The 20,618-nt window shown below is 50.2% G+C and overlaps 1 protein-coding gene across 8 annotated transcripts in view; it reads right to left on the bottom strand.

The window, feature by feature from the left end:
* Positions 1-20,618, bottom strand: part of GRIN1 (glutamate ionotropic receptor NMDA type subunit 1) — a 93,579-nt gene that overhangs the window by 23,150 nt on the left and 49,811 nt on the right. For all 8 annotated transcript variants that reach the window (XM_063433093.1, XM_063433092.1, XM_063433095.1 and 5 more), the window contains 4 exons: positions 20,073-20,237; positions 19,400-19,518; positions 18,725-18,837; positions 18,411-18,559 (listed from right to left, as the gene is read on the bottom strand). In XM_063433093.1, the coding sequence (XP_063289163.1) occupies positions 18,411-18,559; positions 18,725-18,837; positions 19,400-19,518; positions 20,073-20,237 (546 nt within the window). The remainder of the gene's footprint in view (positions 1-18,410; positions 18,560-18,724; positions 18,838-19,399; positions 19,519-20,072; positions 20,238-20,618) is intronic.

Below are 20,618 nucleotides of genomic sequence, written 5' to 3'. Positions count from 1 at the left end.
TATCATTAATAGGACGGTGTGTCCACTGATAACTCATAGTGCGGCCCCCCATCCGCTGGGTGATAAATTATCATTAATAGGACGGTGTGTCCACTGATAACGCATAGTCCGGCCCCCCATCCGCTGAGTGATAAATTATCATTAATAGGACGGTGTGTCCACGGATAACGCATAGTGCGGCCGCCCATCTGCTGGGTGATAAATTATCATTACTAGGACGGTGTGTCCACTGATAACGCATAGTGCAGCCCCCCATCCGCCTGGTGATAAATTATCATTAATAGGACGGTGTGTCCACTGATAACGCATAGTGCGGCCCCCCATCCGCTGGGTGATAAATTATCATTAATAGGACGGTGTGTCCACTGATAATGCATAGTGCGGCCCCCCATCCGCTGGGTGATAAATTATCATTAATAGGACGGTGTGTCCACTGATAACGCATAGTGCGGCCCCCCATCCGCTGAGTGATAAATTATCATTAATAGGACGGTGTGTCCACTGATAATGCATAGTGCGGCCCCCCATCCGCTGGGTGATAAATTATCATTAATAGGACGGTGTGTCCACTGATAACTCATAGTGCGGCCCCCCATCCGCTGGGTGATAAATTATCATTAATAGGACGGTGTGTCCACTGATAACGCATAGTCCGGCCCCCCATCCGCTGAGTCATAAATTATCATTAATAGGACGGTGTGTCCACCGATAACGCATAGTGCGGCTGCCCATCTGCTGGGTGATAAATTATCATTACTAGGACGGTGTGTCCACTGATAACGCATAGTGCAGCCCCCCATCCGCCTGGTGATAAATTATCATTAATAGGACGGTGTGTCCACTGATAACGCATAGTGCGGCCCCCCATCCGCTGGGTGATAAATTATCATTAATAGGACGGTGTTTCCATCGAGAACTCATAGTGTGGTCCCGCATCCGCTGGGTGATAAATTATCATTAATAGGACGGTGTGTCCACTGATAACGCATAGTCCGGCCCCCCATCCGCTGGGTGATAAATTATCATTAATAGGACGGTGTGTCCACCGATAACGCATAGTGCGGCCCCCCATCCGCTGGGTGATAAATTATCATTAATAGGACGGTGTGTCCATCGATAACTCATAGTGCGGCCCCCCATCCGCTGGGTGATAAATTATCATTAATAGGACGATGTGTCCACTGATAACGCATAGTGCGGCCCCCCATCCGCTGAGTGATAAATTATCATTAATAGGACGGTGTGTCCACTGATAACGCATAGTGCGGCCCCCCATCCGCTGGGTGATAAATTATCATTAATAGGACGATGTGTCCACTGATAACGCATAGTGCGGCCCCCCATCCGCTGGGTGATAAATTATCATTAATAGGACGGTGTGTCCACGGATAACGCATAGTGCGGCCCCCCATCCGCTGAGTGATAAATTATCATTAATAGGACGGTGTGTCCACTGATAACGCATAGTGCGGCCCCCCATCCGCTGGGTGATAAATTATCATTAATAGGACGGTGTGTCCACTGATAACGCATAGTGCGGCCCCCCATCCGCTGGGTGATAAATTATCATTAATAGGACGGTGTGTCCACGGATAACGCATGGTGCGGCCCCCCATCCGCTGAGTGATAAATTATCATTAATAGGACGGTGTGTCCACTGATAATGCATAGTGCGGCCCCCCATCCGCTGGGTGATAAATTATCATTAATAGGACGGTGTGTCCACTGATAACTCATAGTGCGGCCCCCCATCCGCTGGGTGATAAATTATCATTAATAGGACGGTGTGTCCACTGATAACGCATAGTCCGGCCCCCCATCCGCTGAGTGATAAATTATCATTAATAGGACGGTGTGTCCACGGATAACGCATAGTGCGGCCGCCCATCTGCTGGGTGATAAATTATCATTACTAGGACGGTGTGTCCACTGATAACGCATAGTGCAGCCCCCCATCCGCCTGGTGATAAATTATCATTAATAGGACGGTGTGTCCACTGATAACGCATAGTGCGGCCCCCCATCCGCTGGGTGATAAATTATCATTAATAGGACGGTGTTTCCATCGATAACTCATAGTGTGGTCCCCCATCCGCTGGGTGATAAATTATCATTAATAGGACGGTGTGTCCACTGATAACGCATAGTCCGGCCCCCCATCCGCTGGGTGATAAATTATCATTAATAGGACGGTGTGTCCACCGATAACGCATAGTGCGGCCCCCCATCCGCTGGGTGATAAATTATCATTAATAGGACGGTGTGTCCATCGATAACTCATAGTGCGGCCCCCCATCCGCTGGGTGATAAATTATCATTAATAGGACGGTGTGTCCACGGATAACGCATGGTGCGGCCCCCCATCCGCTGAGTGATAAATTATCATTAATAGGACGGTGTGTCCACTGATAACGCATAGTGCGGCCCCCCATCCGCTGGGTGATAAATTATCATTAATAGGACGGTGTGTCCACGGATAACGCATAGTGCGGCCCCCCATCTGCTGAGTGATAAATTATCATTAATAGGACGGTGTGTCCACTGATAACGCATAGTGCGGCCCCCCATCCGCTGGGTGATAAATTATCATTAATAGGACGGTGTGTCCACCGATAACGCATAGTGCGGCCCCCCATCCGCTGGGTGATAAATTATCATTAATAGGACGGTGTGTCGACGGATAACGCATAGTGCGGCCCCCCATCCGCTGAGTGATAAATTATCATTAATAGGACGGTGTGTCCACTGATAATGCATAGTGCGGCCCCCCATCCGCTGAGTGATAAATTATCATTAATAGGACGGTGTTTCCATCGATAACTCATAGTGCGGCCCCCCATCCGCTGGGTGATAAATTATCATTAATAGGACGGTGTGTCCACGGATAACGCATAGTGCGGCCCCCCATCCGCTGGGTGATAAATTATCATTAATAGGACGGTGTGTCCACTGATAACGCATAGTGCGCCCCCCCATCCGCTGGGTGATAAATTATCATTAATAGGACGGTGTGTCCACTGATAACGCATAGTGCGGCCCCCCATCCGCTGAGTGATAAATTATCATTAATAGGACGGTGTGTCCACTGATAACGCATACTGCGGCCCCCCATCCGCTGAGTGATAAATTATCATTAATAGGACGGTGTGTCCACGGATAACGCATAGTGCGGCCCCCCATCCGCTGGGTGATAAATTATCATTAATAGGACGGTGTGTCCACTGATAACACATAGTGCGGCCCCCCATCCGCTGGGTGATAAATTATCATTAATAGGACGGTGTGTCCACTGATAACTCATAGTGTGGTCCCCCATCCGCTGGGTGATAAATTACCCTTAATAGGACGGTGTGTCCACTGATAACGCATAGTGCGGCCCCCCATCCGCTGAGTGATAAATTATCATTAATAGGACGGTGTGTCCACTGATAACTTATAGTGTGGTCCCCCATCCGCTGGGTGATAAATTATCATTAATAGGACGGTGTGTCCACTGATAACGCATAGTGCGGCCCCCCATCCGCTGAGTGATAAATTATCATTAATAGGACGGTGTGTCCACGGATAACGCATAGTGCGGCCCCCCATCCGCTGAGTGATAAATTATCATTAATAGGACGGTGTGTCCACTGATAACGCATAGTCCGGCCCCCCATCCGCTGAGTGATAAATTATCATTAATAGGACGGTGTGTCCACTGATAACGCATAGTGCGGCCCCCCATCCGCTGGGTGATAAATTATCATTAATAGGACGGTGTGTCCACTGATAACTCATAGTGCGGCCCCCCATCCGCTGGGTGATAAATTATCATTAATAGGACGGTGTGTCCACTGATAACGTATAGTCCGGCCCCCCATCCGCTGAGTGATAAATTATCATTAATAGGACGGTGTGTCCACCGATAACGCATAGTGCGGCCGCCCATCTGCTGGGTGATAAATTATCATTGTGACAGACCCCTTTTGGAGTGACAGATACCATCTCGGAGAATTGCCGTTGTATTTGGATTATTGTGGATTTCGGGTACTTGTGGATCCGTACGGTACACACCGCCACGTGGAGAGAACAATGGGTCGCGGCCATTTTGACCGCATGAACTAATGACCGAACACTCACGAACTTTCTACACGACGAATTTCAACCTTACCGGTAACGTACGCCCATGCTGGTCGACAGATCCAAAGTACCGAAATAGAGACACCGGATCCAAGAGAGAGTTTTTGTTTATGTTATATGGTTCCTGAGTAAATGGTGCAAACGTGTATCTAGCGAACGGCCCAACCGATCTAGGGGATTTTCACGTATATTGTTCCCTTAGATCTCCGTTCCCTAATACACGTAGCACATTGCATTTTCGTTATATATTGTGTGTGTTATTAAACCTGTAATAATTGTGAAATATTCTGCCCGGTACAGTGGGAGTGACTCCCACTGTAAATGTATTATCTCCTCCGGATACGGGGAGGAGTTGTTGTACGGCATAAAAGCCCGAGTTGCAGAATAAACATTATTCCTACTTTGACCCTCAACACAGAGTCTCGTCTCGTGCTTGGAGGGGATGGCTATTACTTGGATTCGTAATTACTGGGAACCTGTTATGCTTTAGCTGACTTCATCTTGGGGGAAAGGACACCTTCTCAGCGGCGTAAACCCCTACTACACCGGGGTGCCGCTACAATTGGTGGCAGCGGCGGGATCGTTCTTTCACCCCAGAGGGACAGCTACCGAGAGCAAGCAGGATGGAGGCCTACTACGGAAGGTTGAAACGATCTACCCTAAAAGACTTGTTGGAGAGCCGTGGTCGTTCGGCTAGCAACAAAAAGAAAAGAGACATTTTGGCAGAATTGGTCGCATTGGACTTAGCGGAACAGAATGGCGAACTGGGTGTCGAACCAAACCCAGAACCGGAGATCGCATTGGTCCGAACCCCGGAAGACGAACGATTCGACCACGAGGTGAGGGTAAGGCTGGCTCACTACGGACCAAACCCCTCACCTAGGATCGTGACTCAAGTAATTGCGGCGGTCGATGCCAACCGGCGCCAGACTTCAACCAGCGCCAGTCCAATTGCTGGGACTTTTCAAACTCCCGAGGAAAAGAGGAAAGTACACTTTGCCGCTTTTAAAAATTTTGTGGAAACAGCGGGGGAGATTGACCAATACTTAGCGGATTTTGAGCGTCAATGTGCCTTACATAAAGTACCCTCCGAGGAGTGGGTTAAAATTTTGTCTGGCAAATTATCCGGACGAGCCAGTGATGCTTTCCGGGCGATCCCGGACCATGAGGTGGGAAATTATCGATTGGTCAAGGAAGCTCTATTGTCCCGATATGCGGTAACCCCCGAAGCATATCGGAGACGCTTCCGGGAATCCCGAAAGCAAACCGGTGACTCCTACACCGAATGGGCCTGCCGATTACAACGCACGGCTGGCCACTGGATGGATGGGTGCCAAGCTACCACCGCGGAGGAGGTATTACAATTGTTTTTGTTGGAGCATTTTTTTGAAAAGGTGGACAAGGAGCTCAGAGAGTGGATTCGGGATAGGAGTCCCCTTAACCTACCCGAAGCCGCCCGGTTGGCCGACGAGTATGCAGACGCCCGCAAACCCGACCCCTCGGTCCAAAAGACAGCTCCCCGAGTAGAAAGCCGCCCCGTCGGCCCTACTCCAACCACCCCCGCTAATCAACCTAGCTACAACACTTCCTCCCGCTTCGCCCAGTCCAGTGTCCCGGATCGCCGGCGGTGCCATAGGTGCCAACAGGTGGGCCACCTGAGAGACAAATGCCCACTAGATCCAGCTCGACAAGCTTCTTGGAGGAAGCCCGCTGAAGGGAACACCCGGCCCTTTACCTCAGGGGCCCATTGCATTGAAGCCCAGCCCCTGGGGGAAGAGCAATGGGAAATTTTGCACGAGGCCAACCCCCTATATGCGGCTGCCGTAGACAACCGTCAACATCACCGACAAACAGTCCGAGTAAATGGACAAGTTGTCAGTGGATTACGAGTCACTGGGGCCACCCTAACATTGATCCAACACGACCTGGTCCCAGAAAAAGAACATACTGGACAAACGGTGGCCGTTAGAGTGGCCGGGGGTGCGGTGCATCGTCTCCCCACGGCTCGAGTGCATTTGGATTGGGGGGTGGGAGCTGGCCAAGTGAATGTGGGCCTGATGAAAGGGCTACCAGCGGAAGTACTCTTGGGAAATGATTTAGCCCCGCTGTTGTCCGCTTTTGCCCCTCAAGGCCCTGCTGGAGCCTGCCCTGTCACCACCCGGGCTCAGGCTCGTGCCATTGGAATCGGCCCGCCGGTCGTGGAGACCCAGGTAAGATCTAACCCTCCGACTGTGACCTTAGGACAGACCCCCTTAGACTGGGATACCCCTGAGACTTTTGGGAGGGAGACGCGGGAAGACGTCACTCTACGAAAGTATAGGGAAAAGGCTGACAAAAAGGAACCAGGGACAGATGGGGAAAGCTACGAGTGGGTGGGGGATAGACTGTATAGGATCCCCCAGGAGCCCGCAACAGGTAAAAACCCCGTCCCGCAGAAGCAACTAGTGCTACCGAAAAAATACCGACAAGAGATCATGAGGATCGCTCACGATATACCCTTAGCTGGCCATTTAGGAGTACGTCGCACGGTCCATAGGATTACCCAGAATTTCTTCTGGCCAGGGTTTAACCGGGACGTGCGACAATACTGCAGAACCTGTGACACTTGCCAACGGGTGGGTAAGAGGGGAGATCGCCCAAAGGCTAAATTAATGTCGATGCCGATCATTGGGGAACCTTTCTATAGGGTCGCCGTCGACATTGTAGGCCCCCTAGCGCGACCTAGCCCATCCGGTAAGAAGTACATTCTTACTGTGGTGGACTATGGGACCCGGTACCCCGAGGCAGTACCCCTGTCAAATATTGAAGCTGAGACGGTAGCCGATGCCTTGGTTAGGATATTCACTCGGGTGGGGTTCCCTAAAGAAATCCTATACGACCAGGGAACCCAGTTCACTGCCGTACTCACACAGCAGTTATGGAAAGTGTGCCACATTAAACCCCTGCTCAGTTCCCCGTACCACCCCCAAACTAACGGTCTCTGTGAGCGCTTTAATGGGACTCTCAAACAAATGTTGAGGACCTTTACGGACGGTTGCAGAGACTGGGAGAGATTCTTACCCCACCTGTTATTTGCGTATAGGGAGGTCCCCCAAGAATCTACGGGGTTTTCTCCCTTTGAGTTATTGTATGGGAGGAGGGTGCGAGGACCCCTCGATCTCATTCGGGACCACTGGGAAGGGGAAACCGAACAGGCAGGGACGCCTATTGTGCCATATGTCCTGGAACTCCGGGACCGCATGGAGCAACTCTCCCTATTGGTAAGGGAGAATCTCCAGGCGGCCCAGGGGCGACAGAAACGATGGTACGATAGGGGTGCCCGGCAACGACTATTCCACATAGGGCAGAAGGTATTGGTGCTAAAACCGGTGAAGGACAACAAACTGCAAGCTGCGTGGCAGGGTCCTTACAAGGTTCTAGCCCAACTCTGTGATACCACCTACCTTATTGCCAGCTGTGCAGATGAAAGGATCCAACGATCCTTTCATGTGAACATGTTGAAGGAATACCAAGAACGGCAGGAAGATATTCACGCTGTTTGTGCCCCAGCTACGGATGACCCCGAAAATTTACCCCTACCTGACCTGCTAGAAAGGGAGACTCACCCCGACCCAGTTAGCCTAGTGAAGCTGGGAGAGCGACTGAACCCTACTGAGCTGGAGCAAGCTAGACAGCTCCTATGGGAGAAACAGAGTACCTTCTCCCAGGAGCCAGGATACACCACCCTGGCCATACACAAGGTAGAAACCCCAGGGCAGGCCCCCCTCCGACAACCCCCTTACCGTATTCCGGAAGCCGTCCGGGACGGGATGCTAAAGGAAATACGGGAAATGACCCAGCTGGGGGTCATTGAGCCATCAGACAGTCCCTGGGCCTCTCCCGTAGTCCTAGTCCCCAAGAAAGACGGAACCACTCGGTTCTGCGTCGACTACAGACGACTGAATGAAAAGACTACCACTGACGCTTACCCCATGCCCCGGATAGACGAATTATTAGATCGCATAGCCAGGGGTAACTATCTCTCTACCATAGACCTCTGCAAGGGTTATTGGCAGATTCCCCTGGCCGAGGATGCCGTCCCCAAGTCGGCATTTGTCACCCCGTTTGGCTTATACCAATTTAAGGTCATGCCATTCGGGATGAAAAATGCCCCTATGTTCCAGCGAATGGTGGATTGGCTCCTCGATGGATTCCAGGAGTTTGCGTGTGCAGTGAGTCTTGGGAAGAACATTTAGTCCACGTAGGAGTAGTACTAGATAAGATTCGGGCCGCGGGCCTGACACTAAAACCCGAGAAGTGCCATTTAGGAATGGCCGAGGTCCAATACCTGGGTCACCGAGTAGGGTGTGGAAACCAGAGGCCGGAGCCTGCCAAGGTTGAAGCAGTAGCGAACTGGCCCACACCTAATACCAAGACCCAAGTATTGGCCTTCTTAGGGACCGCCGGGTATTATAGGCGTTTTGTCCCTGATTATAGTACGGTAGCCAAGCCCTTGACTGACTTGACCAAGAAGAATTTACCTAGACAGGTCCTGTGGTCTCCCGCTTGCGAAGCCGCATTCCAATCTCTCAAACATGCTCTTGTTAATGCTCCTGTCTTGGCTGCCCCAGTACCTAACAAACGTTTCCTTGTACATACAGACGCTTCCATGTATGGACTGGGGGCTGTGCTGAGCCAAATCGGGGAAGATGGAAAAGAGCATCCGGTCGCATACCTCAGCCGAAAGTTGTTACGGAGGGAAGTGAGTTATGCGGCCGTAGAGAAAGAGTGCCTGGCCCTGGTATGGGCATTGAAAAAACTAACTCCTTATCTGTATGGACAAGAATTTTCCTTGGTAACCGACCACAATCCATTGGTATGGCTTAACCGGGTCGCAGGAGACAATGGCCGATTGCTAAGATGGAGCTTGGCCCTGCAAACGTACAATTTCACCATCAGCTATCGACCCGGTAAGCTAAATGGCAACGCCGATGGGCTGTCTCGACAACTTGACAATTCTCCGGACAAGTTAATTCCGGTCATCCCTAAGTTAATCCGAAAGGATCAAGCCAGGTCTGCCGGAGTGTACCACTAGGAGGGAGCCGTGTGACAGACCCCTTTTGGAGTGACAGATACCATCTCAGAGAATTGCCGTTGTATTTGGATTATTGTGGATTTCGGGTACTTGTGGATCCGTACGGTACACACCGCCACGTGGAGAGAACAATGGGTCGCGGCCATTTTGACCGCATGAACTAATGACCGAACACTCACGAACTTTCTACACGACGAATTTCAACCTTACCGGTAACGTACGCCCATGCTGGTCGACAGATCCAAAGTACCGAAATAGAGACACCGGATCCAAGAGAGAGTTTTTGTTTATGTTATATGGTTCCTGAGTAAATGGTGCAAACGTGTATCTAGCGAACGGCCCAACCGATCTAGGGGATTTTCACGTATATTGTTCCCTTAGATCTCCGTTCCCTAATACACGTAGCACATTGCATTTTCGTTATATATTGTGTGTGTTATTAAACCTGTAATAATTGTGAAATATTCTGCCCGGTACAGTGGGAGTGACTCCCACTGTAAATGTATTATCTCCTCCGGATACGGGGAGGAGTTGTTGTACGGCATAAAAGCCAGAGTTGCAGAATAAACATTATTCCTACTTTGACCCTCAACACAGAGTCTCGTCTCGTGCTTGGAGGGGATGGCTATTACTTGGATTCGTAATTACTGGGAACCTGTTATGCTTTAGCTGACTTCATCTTGGGGGAAAGGACACCTTCTCAGCGGCGTAAACCCCTACTACACCGGGGTGCCGCTACAATCATTACTAGGACGGTGTGTCCACTGATAACGCATAGTGCAGCCCCCCATCCGCCTGGTGATAAATTATCATTAATAGGACGGTGTGTCCACTGATAACGCATAGTGCGGCCCCCCATCCGCTGGGTGATAAATTATCATTAATAGGACGGTGTTTCCATCGATAACTCATAGTGCGCCCCCCCATCCGCTGGGTGATAAATTATCATTAATAGGACGGTGTGTCCACTGATAACGCATAGTGCGGCCCCCCATCCGCTGGGTGATAAATTATCATTAATAGGACGGTGTGTCCACTGATAACGCATAGTGCGGCCCCCCATCCGCTGGGTGATAAATTATCATTAATAGGACGGTGTGTCCATCGATAACTCATAGTGCGGCCCCCCATCCGCTGGGTGATAAATTATCATTAATAGGACGGTGTGTCCATCGATAACTCATAGTGCGGCCCCCCATCCGCTGGGTGATAAATTATCATTAATAGGACGGTGTGTCCACTGATAACGCATAGTGCGGCCCCCCATCCGCTGGGTGATAAATTATCATTAATAGGACGGTGTGTCCACTGATAACGCATAGTGCGGCCCCCCATCCGCTGGGTGATAAATTATCATTAATAGGACGGTGTGCACGGATAACGCATAGTGCGGCCCCCCATCCGCTGAGTGATAAATTATCATTAATAGGACGGTGTGTCCACTGATAACGCATAGTGCGGCCCCCCATCCGCTGGGTGATAAATTATCATTAATAGGACGGTGTGTCCACTGATAACGCATAGTGCGGCCCCCCATCCGCTGGGTGATAAATTATCATTAATAGGACGGTGTGTCCACTGATAACTCATAGTGCGGCCCCCCATCCACTGGGTGATAAATTATCATTAATAGGACGGTGTGTCCACCGATAACGCATAGTGCGGCCCCCCATCCGCTGGGTGATAAATTATCATTAATAGGACGGTGTGTCCACGGATAACGCATAGTGCGGCCCCCCATCCGCTGAGTGATAAATTATCATTAATAGGACGGTGTGTCCACTGATAACGCATAGTCCGGCCCCCCATCCGCTGAGTGATAAATTATCATTAATAGGACGGTGTGTCCATCGATAACTCATAGTGCGGCCCCCCATCCGCTGGGTGATAAATTATCATTAATAGGACGGTGTGTCCACTGATAACGCATAGTGCGGCCCCCCATCCGCTGGGTGATAAATTATCATTAATAGGACGGTGTGTCCACGGATAACGCATAGTGCGGCCCCCCATCCGCTGGGTGATAAATTATCATTAATAGGACGGTGTGTCCACTGATAACGCATAGTGCGCCCCCCCATCCGCTGGGTGATAAATTATCATTAATAGGATGGTGTGTCCACTGATAACGCATAGTGCGGCCCCCCATCCGCTGGGTGATAAATTATCATTAATAGGACGGTGTGCACGGATAACGCATAGTGCGGCCCCCCATCCGCTGAGTGATAAATTATCATTAATAGGACGGTGTGTCCACTGATAACGCATAGTGCGGCCCCCCATCCGCTGGGTGATAAATTATCATTAATAGGACGGTGTGTCCACTGATAACGCATAGTGCGGCCCCCCATCCGCTGGGTGATAAATTATCATTAATAGGACGGTGTGTCCACTGATAACTCATAGTGCGGCCCCCCATCCACTGGGTGATAAATTATCATTAATAGGACGGTGTGTCCACCGATAACGCATAGTGCGGCGCCCCATCCGCTGGGTGATAAATTATCATTAATAGGACGGTGTGTCCACGGATAACGCATAGTGCGGCCCCCCATCCGCTGAGTGATAAATTATCATTAATAGGACGGTGTGTCCACTGATAACGCATAGTCCGGCCCCCCATCCGCTGAGTGATAAATTATCATTAATAGGACGGTGTGTCCATCGATAACTCATAGTGCGGCCCCCCATCCGCTGGGTGATAAATTATCATTAATAGGACGGTGTGTCCACTGATAACGCATAGTGCGGCCCCCCATCCGCTGGGTGATAAATTATCATTAATAGGACGGTGTGTCCACGGATAACGCATAGTGCGGCCCCCCATCCGCTGGGTGATAAATTATCATTAATAGGACGGTGTGTCCACTGATAACGCATAGTGCGCCCCCCCATCCGCTGGGTGATAAATTATCATTAATAGGATGGTGTGTCCACTGATAACGCATAGTGCGGCCCCCCATCCGCTGAGTGATAAATTATCATTAATAGGACGGTGTGTCCACTGATAACGCATAGTGCGGCCCCCCATCCGCTGAGTGATAAATTATCATTAATAGGACGGTGTGTCCACTGATAACGCATAGTGCGGCCCCCCATCCGCTGGGTGATAAATTATCATTAATAGGACGGTGTGTCCACTGATAACTCATAGTGCGGCCCCCCATCCGCTGAGTGATAAATTATCATTAATAGGACGGTGTGTCCACTGATAACGCATAGTGCGGCCCCCCATCCGCTGGGTGATAAATTATCATTAATAGGACGGTGTGTCCACTGATAACGCATAGTGCGGCCCCCCATCCGCTGAGTGATAAATTATCATTAATAGGACGGTGTGTCCACGGATAACGCATAGTGCGGCCCCCCATCCGCTGAGTGATAAATTATCATTAATAGGACGGTGTGTCCACGGATAACGCATAGTGCGGCCCCCCATCCGCTGGGTGATAAATTATTATTAATAGGACGGTGTGTCCACTGATAACACATAGTGCGGCCCCCCATCCGCTGGGTGATAAATTATCATTAATAGGACGGTGTGTCCACTGATAACGCATAGTGCGGCCCCCCATCCGCTGGGTGATAAATTATCATTAATAGGACGGTGTGTCCACTGATAACGCATAGTGCGGCCCCCCATCCGCTGGGTGATAAATTATCATTAATAGGACGGTGTGTCCACTGATAACGCATAGTGCGTCCCCCCATCCGCTGGGTGATAAATTATCATTAATAGGACGGTGTGCACGGATAACGCATAGTGCGGCCCCCCATCCGCTGAGTGATAAATTATCATTAATAGGACGGTGTGTCCACTGATAACGCATAGTGCGGCCCCCCATCCGCTGGGTGATAAATTATCATTAATAGGACGGTGTGTCCACTGATAACGCATAGTGCGGCCCCCCATCCGCTGGGTGATAAATTATCATTAATAGGACGGTGTGTCCACTGATAACTCATAGTGCGGCCCCCCATCCACTGGGTGATAAATTATCATTAATAGGACGGTGTGTCCACCGATAACGCATAGTGCGGCGCCCCATCCGCTGGGTGATAAATTATCATTAATAGGACGGTGTGTCCACGGATAACGCATAGTGCGGCCCCCCATCCGCTGAGTGATAAATTATCATTAATAGGACGGTGTGTCCACTGATAACGCATAGTCCGGCCCCCCATCCGCTGAGTGATAAATTATCATTAATAGGACGGTGTGTCCATCGATAACTCATAGTGCGGCCCCCCATCCGCTGGGTGATAAATTATCATTAATAGGACGGTGTGTCCACTGATAACGCATAGTGCGGCCCCCCATCCGCTGGGTGATAAATTATCATTAATAGGACGGTGTGTCCACGGATAACGCATAGTGCGGCCCCCCATCCGCTGGGTGATAAATTATCATTAATAGGACGGTGTGTCCACTGATAACGCATAGTGCGCCCCCCCATCCGCTGGGTGATAAATTATCATTAATAGGATGGTGTGTCCACTGATAACGCATAGTGCGGCCCCCCATCCGCTGAGTGATAAATTATCATTAATAGGACGGTGTGTCCACTGATAACGCATAGTGCGGCCCCCCATCCGCTGAGTGATAAATTATCATTAATAGGACGGTGTGTCCACTGATAACGCATAGTGCGGCCCCCCATCCGCTGGGTGATAAATTATCATTAATAGGACGGTGTGTCCACTGATAACGCATAGTGCGGCCCCCCATCCGCTGAGTGATAAATTACCATTAATAGGACGGTGTGTCCACGGATAACGCATAGTGCGGCCCCCCATCCGCTGGGTGATAAATTATCATTAATAGGACGGTGTGTCCACTGATAACGCATAGTGCGGCCCCCCATCCGCTGAGTGATAAATTATCATTAATAGGACGGTGTGTCCACTGATAACGCATAGTGCGGCCCCCCATCCGCTGGGTGATAAATTATCATTAATAGGACGGTGTGTCCACTGATAACGCATAGTGCGGCCCCCCATCCGCTGAGTGATAAATTATCATTAATAGGACGGTGTGTCCACGGATAACGCATAGTGCGGCCCCCCATCCGCTGAGTGATAAATTATCATTAATAGGACGGTGTGTCCACGGATAACGCATAATGCGGCCCCCCATCCGCTGGGTGATAAATTATTATTAATAGGACGGTGTGTCCACTGATAACACATAGTGCGGCCCCCCATCCGCTGGGTGATTAATTATCATTAATAGGACGGTGTGTCCACTGATAACGCATAGTGCGGCCCCCCATCCGCTGGGTGATAAATTATCATTAATAGGACGGTGTGTCCACTGATAACGCATAGTGCGGCCCCCCATCCGCTGAGTGATAAATTATCATTAATAGGACGGTGTGTCCACGGATAACGCATAGTGCGGCCCCCCATCCGCTGAGTGATAAATTATCATTAATAGGACGGTGTGTCCACGGATAACGCATAGTGCGGCCCCCCATCCGCTGGGTGATAAATTATTATTAATAGGACGGTGTGTCCACTGATAACACATAGTGCGGCCCCCCATCCGCTGGGTGATAAATTATCATTAATAGGACGGTGTGTCCACTGATAACGCATAGTGCGGCCCCCCATCCGCTGGGTGATAAATTATCATTAATAGGACGGTGTGTCCACTGATAACGCATAGTGCGGCCCCCCATCCGCTGGGTGATAAATTATCATTAATAGGACGGTGTGTCCACTGATAACGCATAGTCCGGCCCCCCATCCGCTGGGTGATAAATTATCATTAATAGGACGGTGTGTCCACTGATAACACATAGTGCGGCCCCCCATCCGCTGGGTGATAAATTATCATTAATAGGACGGTGTGTCCACTGATAACGCATAGTGCGGCCCCCCATCCGCTGGGTGATAAATTATCATTAATAGGACGGTGTGTCCACTGATAACGCATAGTGCGGCCCCCCATCCGCTGGGTGATAAATTATCATTAATAGGACGGTGTGTCCACTGATAACGCATAGTGCGGCCCCCCATCCGCTGGGTGATAAATTATCATTAATAGGACGGTGTGTCCACTGATAACTCATAGTGCGGCCCCCCATCCGCTGGGTGATAAATTATCATTAATAGGACGGTGTGTCCACTGATAACGCATAGTGCGGCCCCCCATCCGCTGGGTGATAAATTATCATTAATAAACCCCGCGGAAGTTTATTATATAAGCTCTAATAAAATAAACATTTACACCTACTCATAGCAGACGCCAGGTTTAGTCACTAAACGGAGAATTCATTTCAAGTTTAAGGCCAGAGTGGTTGAGCTGCAAGCACAGCTGGTTTATAGAATTTTTCCAGTTTGAATATTTTGACCTTAAATTTGAAATTCGCAGTTTAGTGACTAGCGATGTTAGTTTTGAATTCTGCATCCTGTTGTGCAGGGCTTCATAGATCTGCCCGGCAGTAAACGTGATTTGTGAGCTCCTGGTGAGACAGCAATGAACCAATCCGATTAATTACCGGGTCCCACACTGGGAGAATGTGAAATCCATCGACTGGCGGGCAGAACTTTCAATCCCAGCAGACAGAATGCAGAGCTCAAACGTGTCCAGAAAGAAATGGAAAACTGCAAACCTATCCGGGGTACGAGGGTGGGTTCGGCCCCTGAGTTATGGTCATAGGGCAGAGTTCTATTCACTAGAGCAGGGGTGGGTAACCTGGTCCCTACCTCCCACTAGTGGGCTGTTTTGGATTTCAGGTGGGCGGTGGTGGGTTCTGCAGCAAACGCCCTGTGGACCTCGATGGTCATGGGCCAAGGCCGGCAGGGGAGATCCTTTCATTTCCCCTGCTGGCCCATGCAGATATCTCCCTCACCAGCCGCTGGCACTTGGTGAAGGATCTGGAAGGCTCTGTGTTTCTCCCGCGAGCAGACGGGTTGGAGCGTTGCCACGTGTTTCCATGGCAACTCTCTGATACAGTGCTGTGCTCACAGGAGGACAGGAGAGTCAGCCTGCAGCCAGAGGAACTGTAATTAAAGTGAACATGCCCCCACTGGACCTCTAGGGCTTGCAACATTATGTCCCCACTCCCTGGTAAAAGGTAAGAAGAAGGAAGGGGAGACATTAAGATAAGATTTTCACATCTCACCCACCTACACACAGCATAGACCTTATGCATCCTTCACACACAAACACACCCTACACCCCTCACACACACACTGACTGCCCCCTCACACACACACTGACTGCCCCCTCACACACACACTGACTGCCCCCTCACACACACACTCACTACCCCCTCTCACACACACACCACCCCTCACGCACTACCCCCCTCACACACGCACTGCCCCCCTCACACACGCACTGCCCCCTCACACACGCACAGCACCCTTAACACATGCACTGCACCCTTCACACACGCTCAGCACCCTTCACACGCACACACACACACATGCACTGCCTTATCACACATGCACTGCCCCCTCACACACACACTGACTGCCCCTTCACACACACACACTGACTGCCCCTTCACACACACACACACACTGACTGCCCCCCTCTCACACGGACTCCACCCCTCACGCACTGCCCCCCTCACACACGCACTGCCCCCTCACACACCCACAGCACCCCTCACACATGCACAGCACCCTTCACACACGCACAGCACCCTTCACACACACACTGCACCTTATCACACACGCACTGCACCCTATCACACACGCACTGCACCCTTCACACATGCACTGCACCCTATCACACACGCACTGCCCTATCACACACGCACTGCCCCCTCACACACACACTGACTGCCCCTTCACACACATACACTGACTGCCCCCATCTCACACGGACTCCACCCCTCACGCACTGCCCCCCTCACACACGCACTGCCCCCTCACACACGCACAGCACCCCTCACACACGCACAGCACCCCTCACACACGCACAGCACCCCTCACACATGCACAGCACCCTTCACACACACACTGTACCCTATCACACACGCACTGCCCTATCACACACGCACTGCCCCCTCACACATGTACTGCCCTATCACACACGCACTGCCCCCTCACACGCACTGCACCCTTCACACACGCACTGCACCCTCACACACACTGCCCCCTAACACACGCACAGCACCCCTCACACATGCACAGCACCCCTCACACACGCACAGCACCCCTCACACATGCACAGCACCCTTCACACACACACTGCACCCTATCACACACGCACTGCCCTATCACACACGCACTGCCCCCTCACACATGTACTGCCCTATCACACACGCACTGCCCCCTCACACGCACTGCACCCTTCACACACGCACTGCACCCTCACACACACTGCCCCCTCACACACCCACAGCACCCCTCACACATGCACAGCACCCTTCACACATGCACAGCACCCTTCACACACACACTGCACCCTATCACACACGCACTGCACCCTATCACACACGCACTGCACCCTTCACACATGCACTGCACCCTATCACACACGCACTGCCCTATCACACACGCACTGCCCCCTCACACACACACTGACTGCCCCTTCACACACACACACTGACTGCCCCCCTCTCACACGGACTCCACCCCTCACGCACTGCCCCCCTCACACACGCACTGCCCCCTCACACACGCACAGCACCCCTCACACACGCACAGCACCCCTCACACATGCACAGCACCCCTCACACACGCACAGCACCCCTCAAACACGCACTGCCCCCTCACACACGCACAGCACCCCTCACACACGCACAGCACCCCTCACACATGCACAGCACCCCTCACACACGCACAGCACCCCTCACACATGCACAGCACCCTTCACACACACACTGCACCCTATCACACACGCACTGCCCTATCACACACGCACTGCCCCCTCACACATGTACTGCCCTATCACACACGCACTGCCCCCTCACACGCACTGCACCCTTCACACACGCACAGCACCCTTCACACACGCACTGCACCCTACACACGCACTGCACCCTTCACACGCACTGCCCCCTCACACACACTGCCCCCTCACACACACTGCCCCCTCACACAGCACCTCACAGACACACATATAAAAAAAATGTAGAATAGAAAAAAATAGATAAATGTAAATACATATTTAAAAAACAAACAAAAAAACATCCTGTATAAATAAAAATAAGAAAATTAAAATCGCACTTGCGTTATGAAAAGGATTTGGACTTACTCGAGGGTCGTTAATCCCTGTGATCCTCTCCTCTGGTCTGTCCAACACCAGGAAGGCAGCCAGGTTGGCAGTGTAGGAGGCTACGATGATCATAGCAAATCCAGCCCAAACCATCCCCAGAATTCTGGCAGAGAAACTGCGCGGAGCCCCTGTAATAAGACACAATCTCCTTAATAATAAAAAACTATCTCCGTAATAGGACGGATGGACGGATGGAAAGACAGATAGAGATAGATAAATAGAATGACAGAGGATAGATAGATAGATAATGGATAGATAGACAGGCAGATATATATTTTGGAGCAATAAATCACCTTCTCCTATGCCGGAGTTCAGTAGGACACCCCATGAAAACCACATTGCGGAGGACAGTGTGAGTGCGTCTTCCTCTTCTTCCTCTGTGTTTACTTTAAAACGACCAAACGGACTAAAAAGACAGACAGACGTTTTTAATCTGTGCTCAGCGCTCAGGGTGGGAGTCTCAGCCCCCTGACAGGAGTAATCATTGTTTAAAGCCATGACAAGTTTTGGGGAATCTAAGGGCCAGTTGCACCCACCCCTGTCCACAGATTACCATCCCCCACCCTGTCACGGTAAACGCCATTCACATGGGATCTGATCGGCCAGGTATCTTCCAATGCCGATAAACTTTACAAATATTATTATTTCACTAGATTTAGATAAAAGGTAGGAAAGACTCATCCTTAATTCACAAACATATAATACACTTTCTGCTTTTCTCTCCCACTTCTAAAAATTCCAAATGGCTCAATCGTTCACATACATTGTCATATGTTAAACATGCATTGGATGCAATGTGCATGCACACTCTTATAGGCATTCTGCATCTATACGTTGCGAGCATGCGCATGCATTGTGTGGAGACGTTGTGTACCAGTTCGGTAGAGAAACTGGTTGGTTTAACCTATTAATAAATGCACATCATAAGATCTATAAAGTATTGAACATTTTAACATGAAACGACTGACCTGAATCGATCTAAAAGATATAACATGACGGCTACTACATGGACGGACAACCCAACGAGAAGCCACAGCGTGCTCTGAAACGGCTGCATGAATGAGTCCAGCGTGCTCCTTGGAATTTCCTGCCAGAGCGTACAACGCGTTACAAAGCGAATCGTAAACCTCTCTATCGCAGACTATGCAATGTAAGAGAATAATCTGGAGTTCTGCATACACACAAGATCTGCGCCGCACGTTATGGGATTCGCTGCCTACGGAGGTCGTGTTAAAGAAGTCAATTCCATGAAGAAAGACCAAAAAACTTACAGCAAGAAAACTCACTAGGAATTGGCGCTCATAGTCTTACTGCGGGTTTTAGAAATCCAAGTCGAAGAGTCTGCTAAACACCATAACTACTTTGCATGGCTATAGCTCTGCACCTTGTCTCCCTGCCTGGTGGGAGGGCTATAAACTATGGAAATATGTAAGAACCACACGCTATGATTCAGCTCTCAGACTTCAACTGAGGAACTGTCCTTTCTCTTTGGCAGTCCATCCTTCGTCTAATGTGTAAGCGCATGTCTCATATAATATCTTTATGTAAATGGTGATAAATTCAGCGAAACGCATTTAGAAATTTCAGATGTTTTATTATCACCTACTCCCAAACAATAAATAATAAACCGTGGAATTTTACCTTCTTGACAAGAATGGTGAGTCCCTGATACTTAAATGGTTTGGAGAATTCGATGTATTGTGCCCGTTCGTTATTAATGGTTAGTGGCGCCACAATCATGTCTGCCTGTCCGCTCAGTAACTCTCCCATCATGCCGTTCCACTCTTTCTTGTTGCTGTTATTGACCTGGAAGAGTCACAGCGTAGCCGTACATTCATTTCAGGATGTTTTATGAATCCAGCCACCCCCCCCCCCCCCCTCTTAGTTTTCAACGACTTCTGTCAAAAAGTCTGCTTTTACCGGCTTAATATAAGCTGATTATAGGTTTAAAAACAACAGAACATCTGTGTAAATAGCCACAGGAACCCTGGCAGGTATTAGAAATGAAACACATGTGTTCGATTAGACATTAAAGGAACACACCATTAACATATTACCCCCAAAGAAATACCCCCCCCCCCAAAAAAAACCCAAAGATTAATGACAACACAGCCGTGGACGAGCAGGTTTGTTTGATTCTGAATTGGCCGGGGGATAGCCACTAAATGATCATTTTATTCACAAATT

Source organism: Pelobates fuscus, chromosome 9 (genome assembly GCF_036172605.1).
Source record: "Pelobates fuscus isolate aPelFus1 chromosome 9, aPelFus1.pri, whole genome shotgun sequence".
In the NCBI taxonomy this organism is placed as follows: Eukaryota; Metazoa; Chordata; class Amphibia; order Anura; family Pelobatidae; genus Pelobates; species Pelobates fuscus.
Note: the sequence above shows the minus strand (reverse complement) of the source record. Positions and strands in the feature narration are given on the sequence as shown.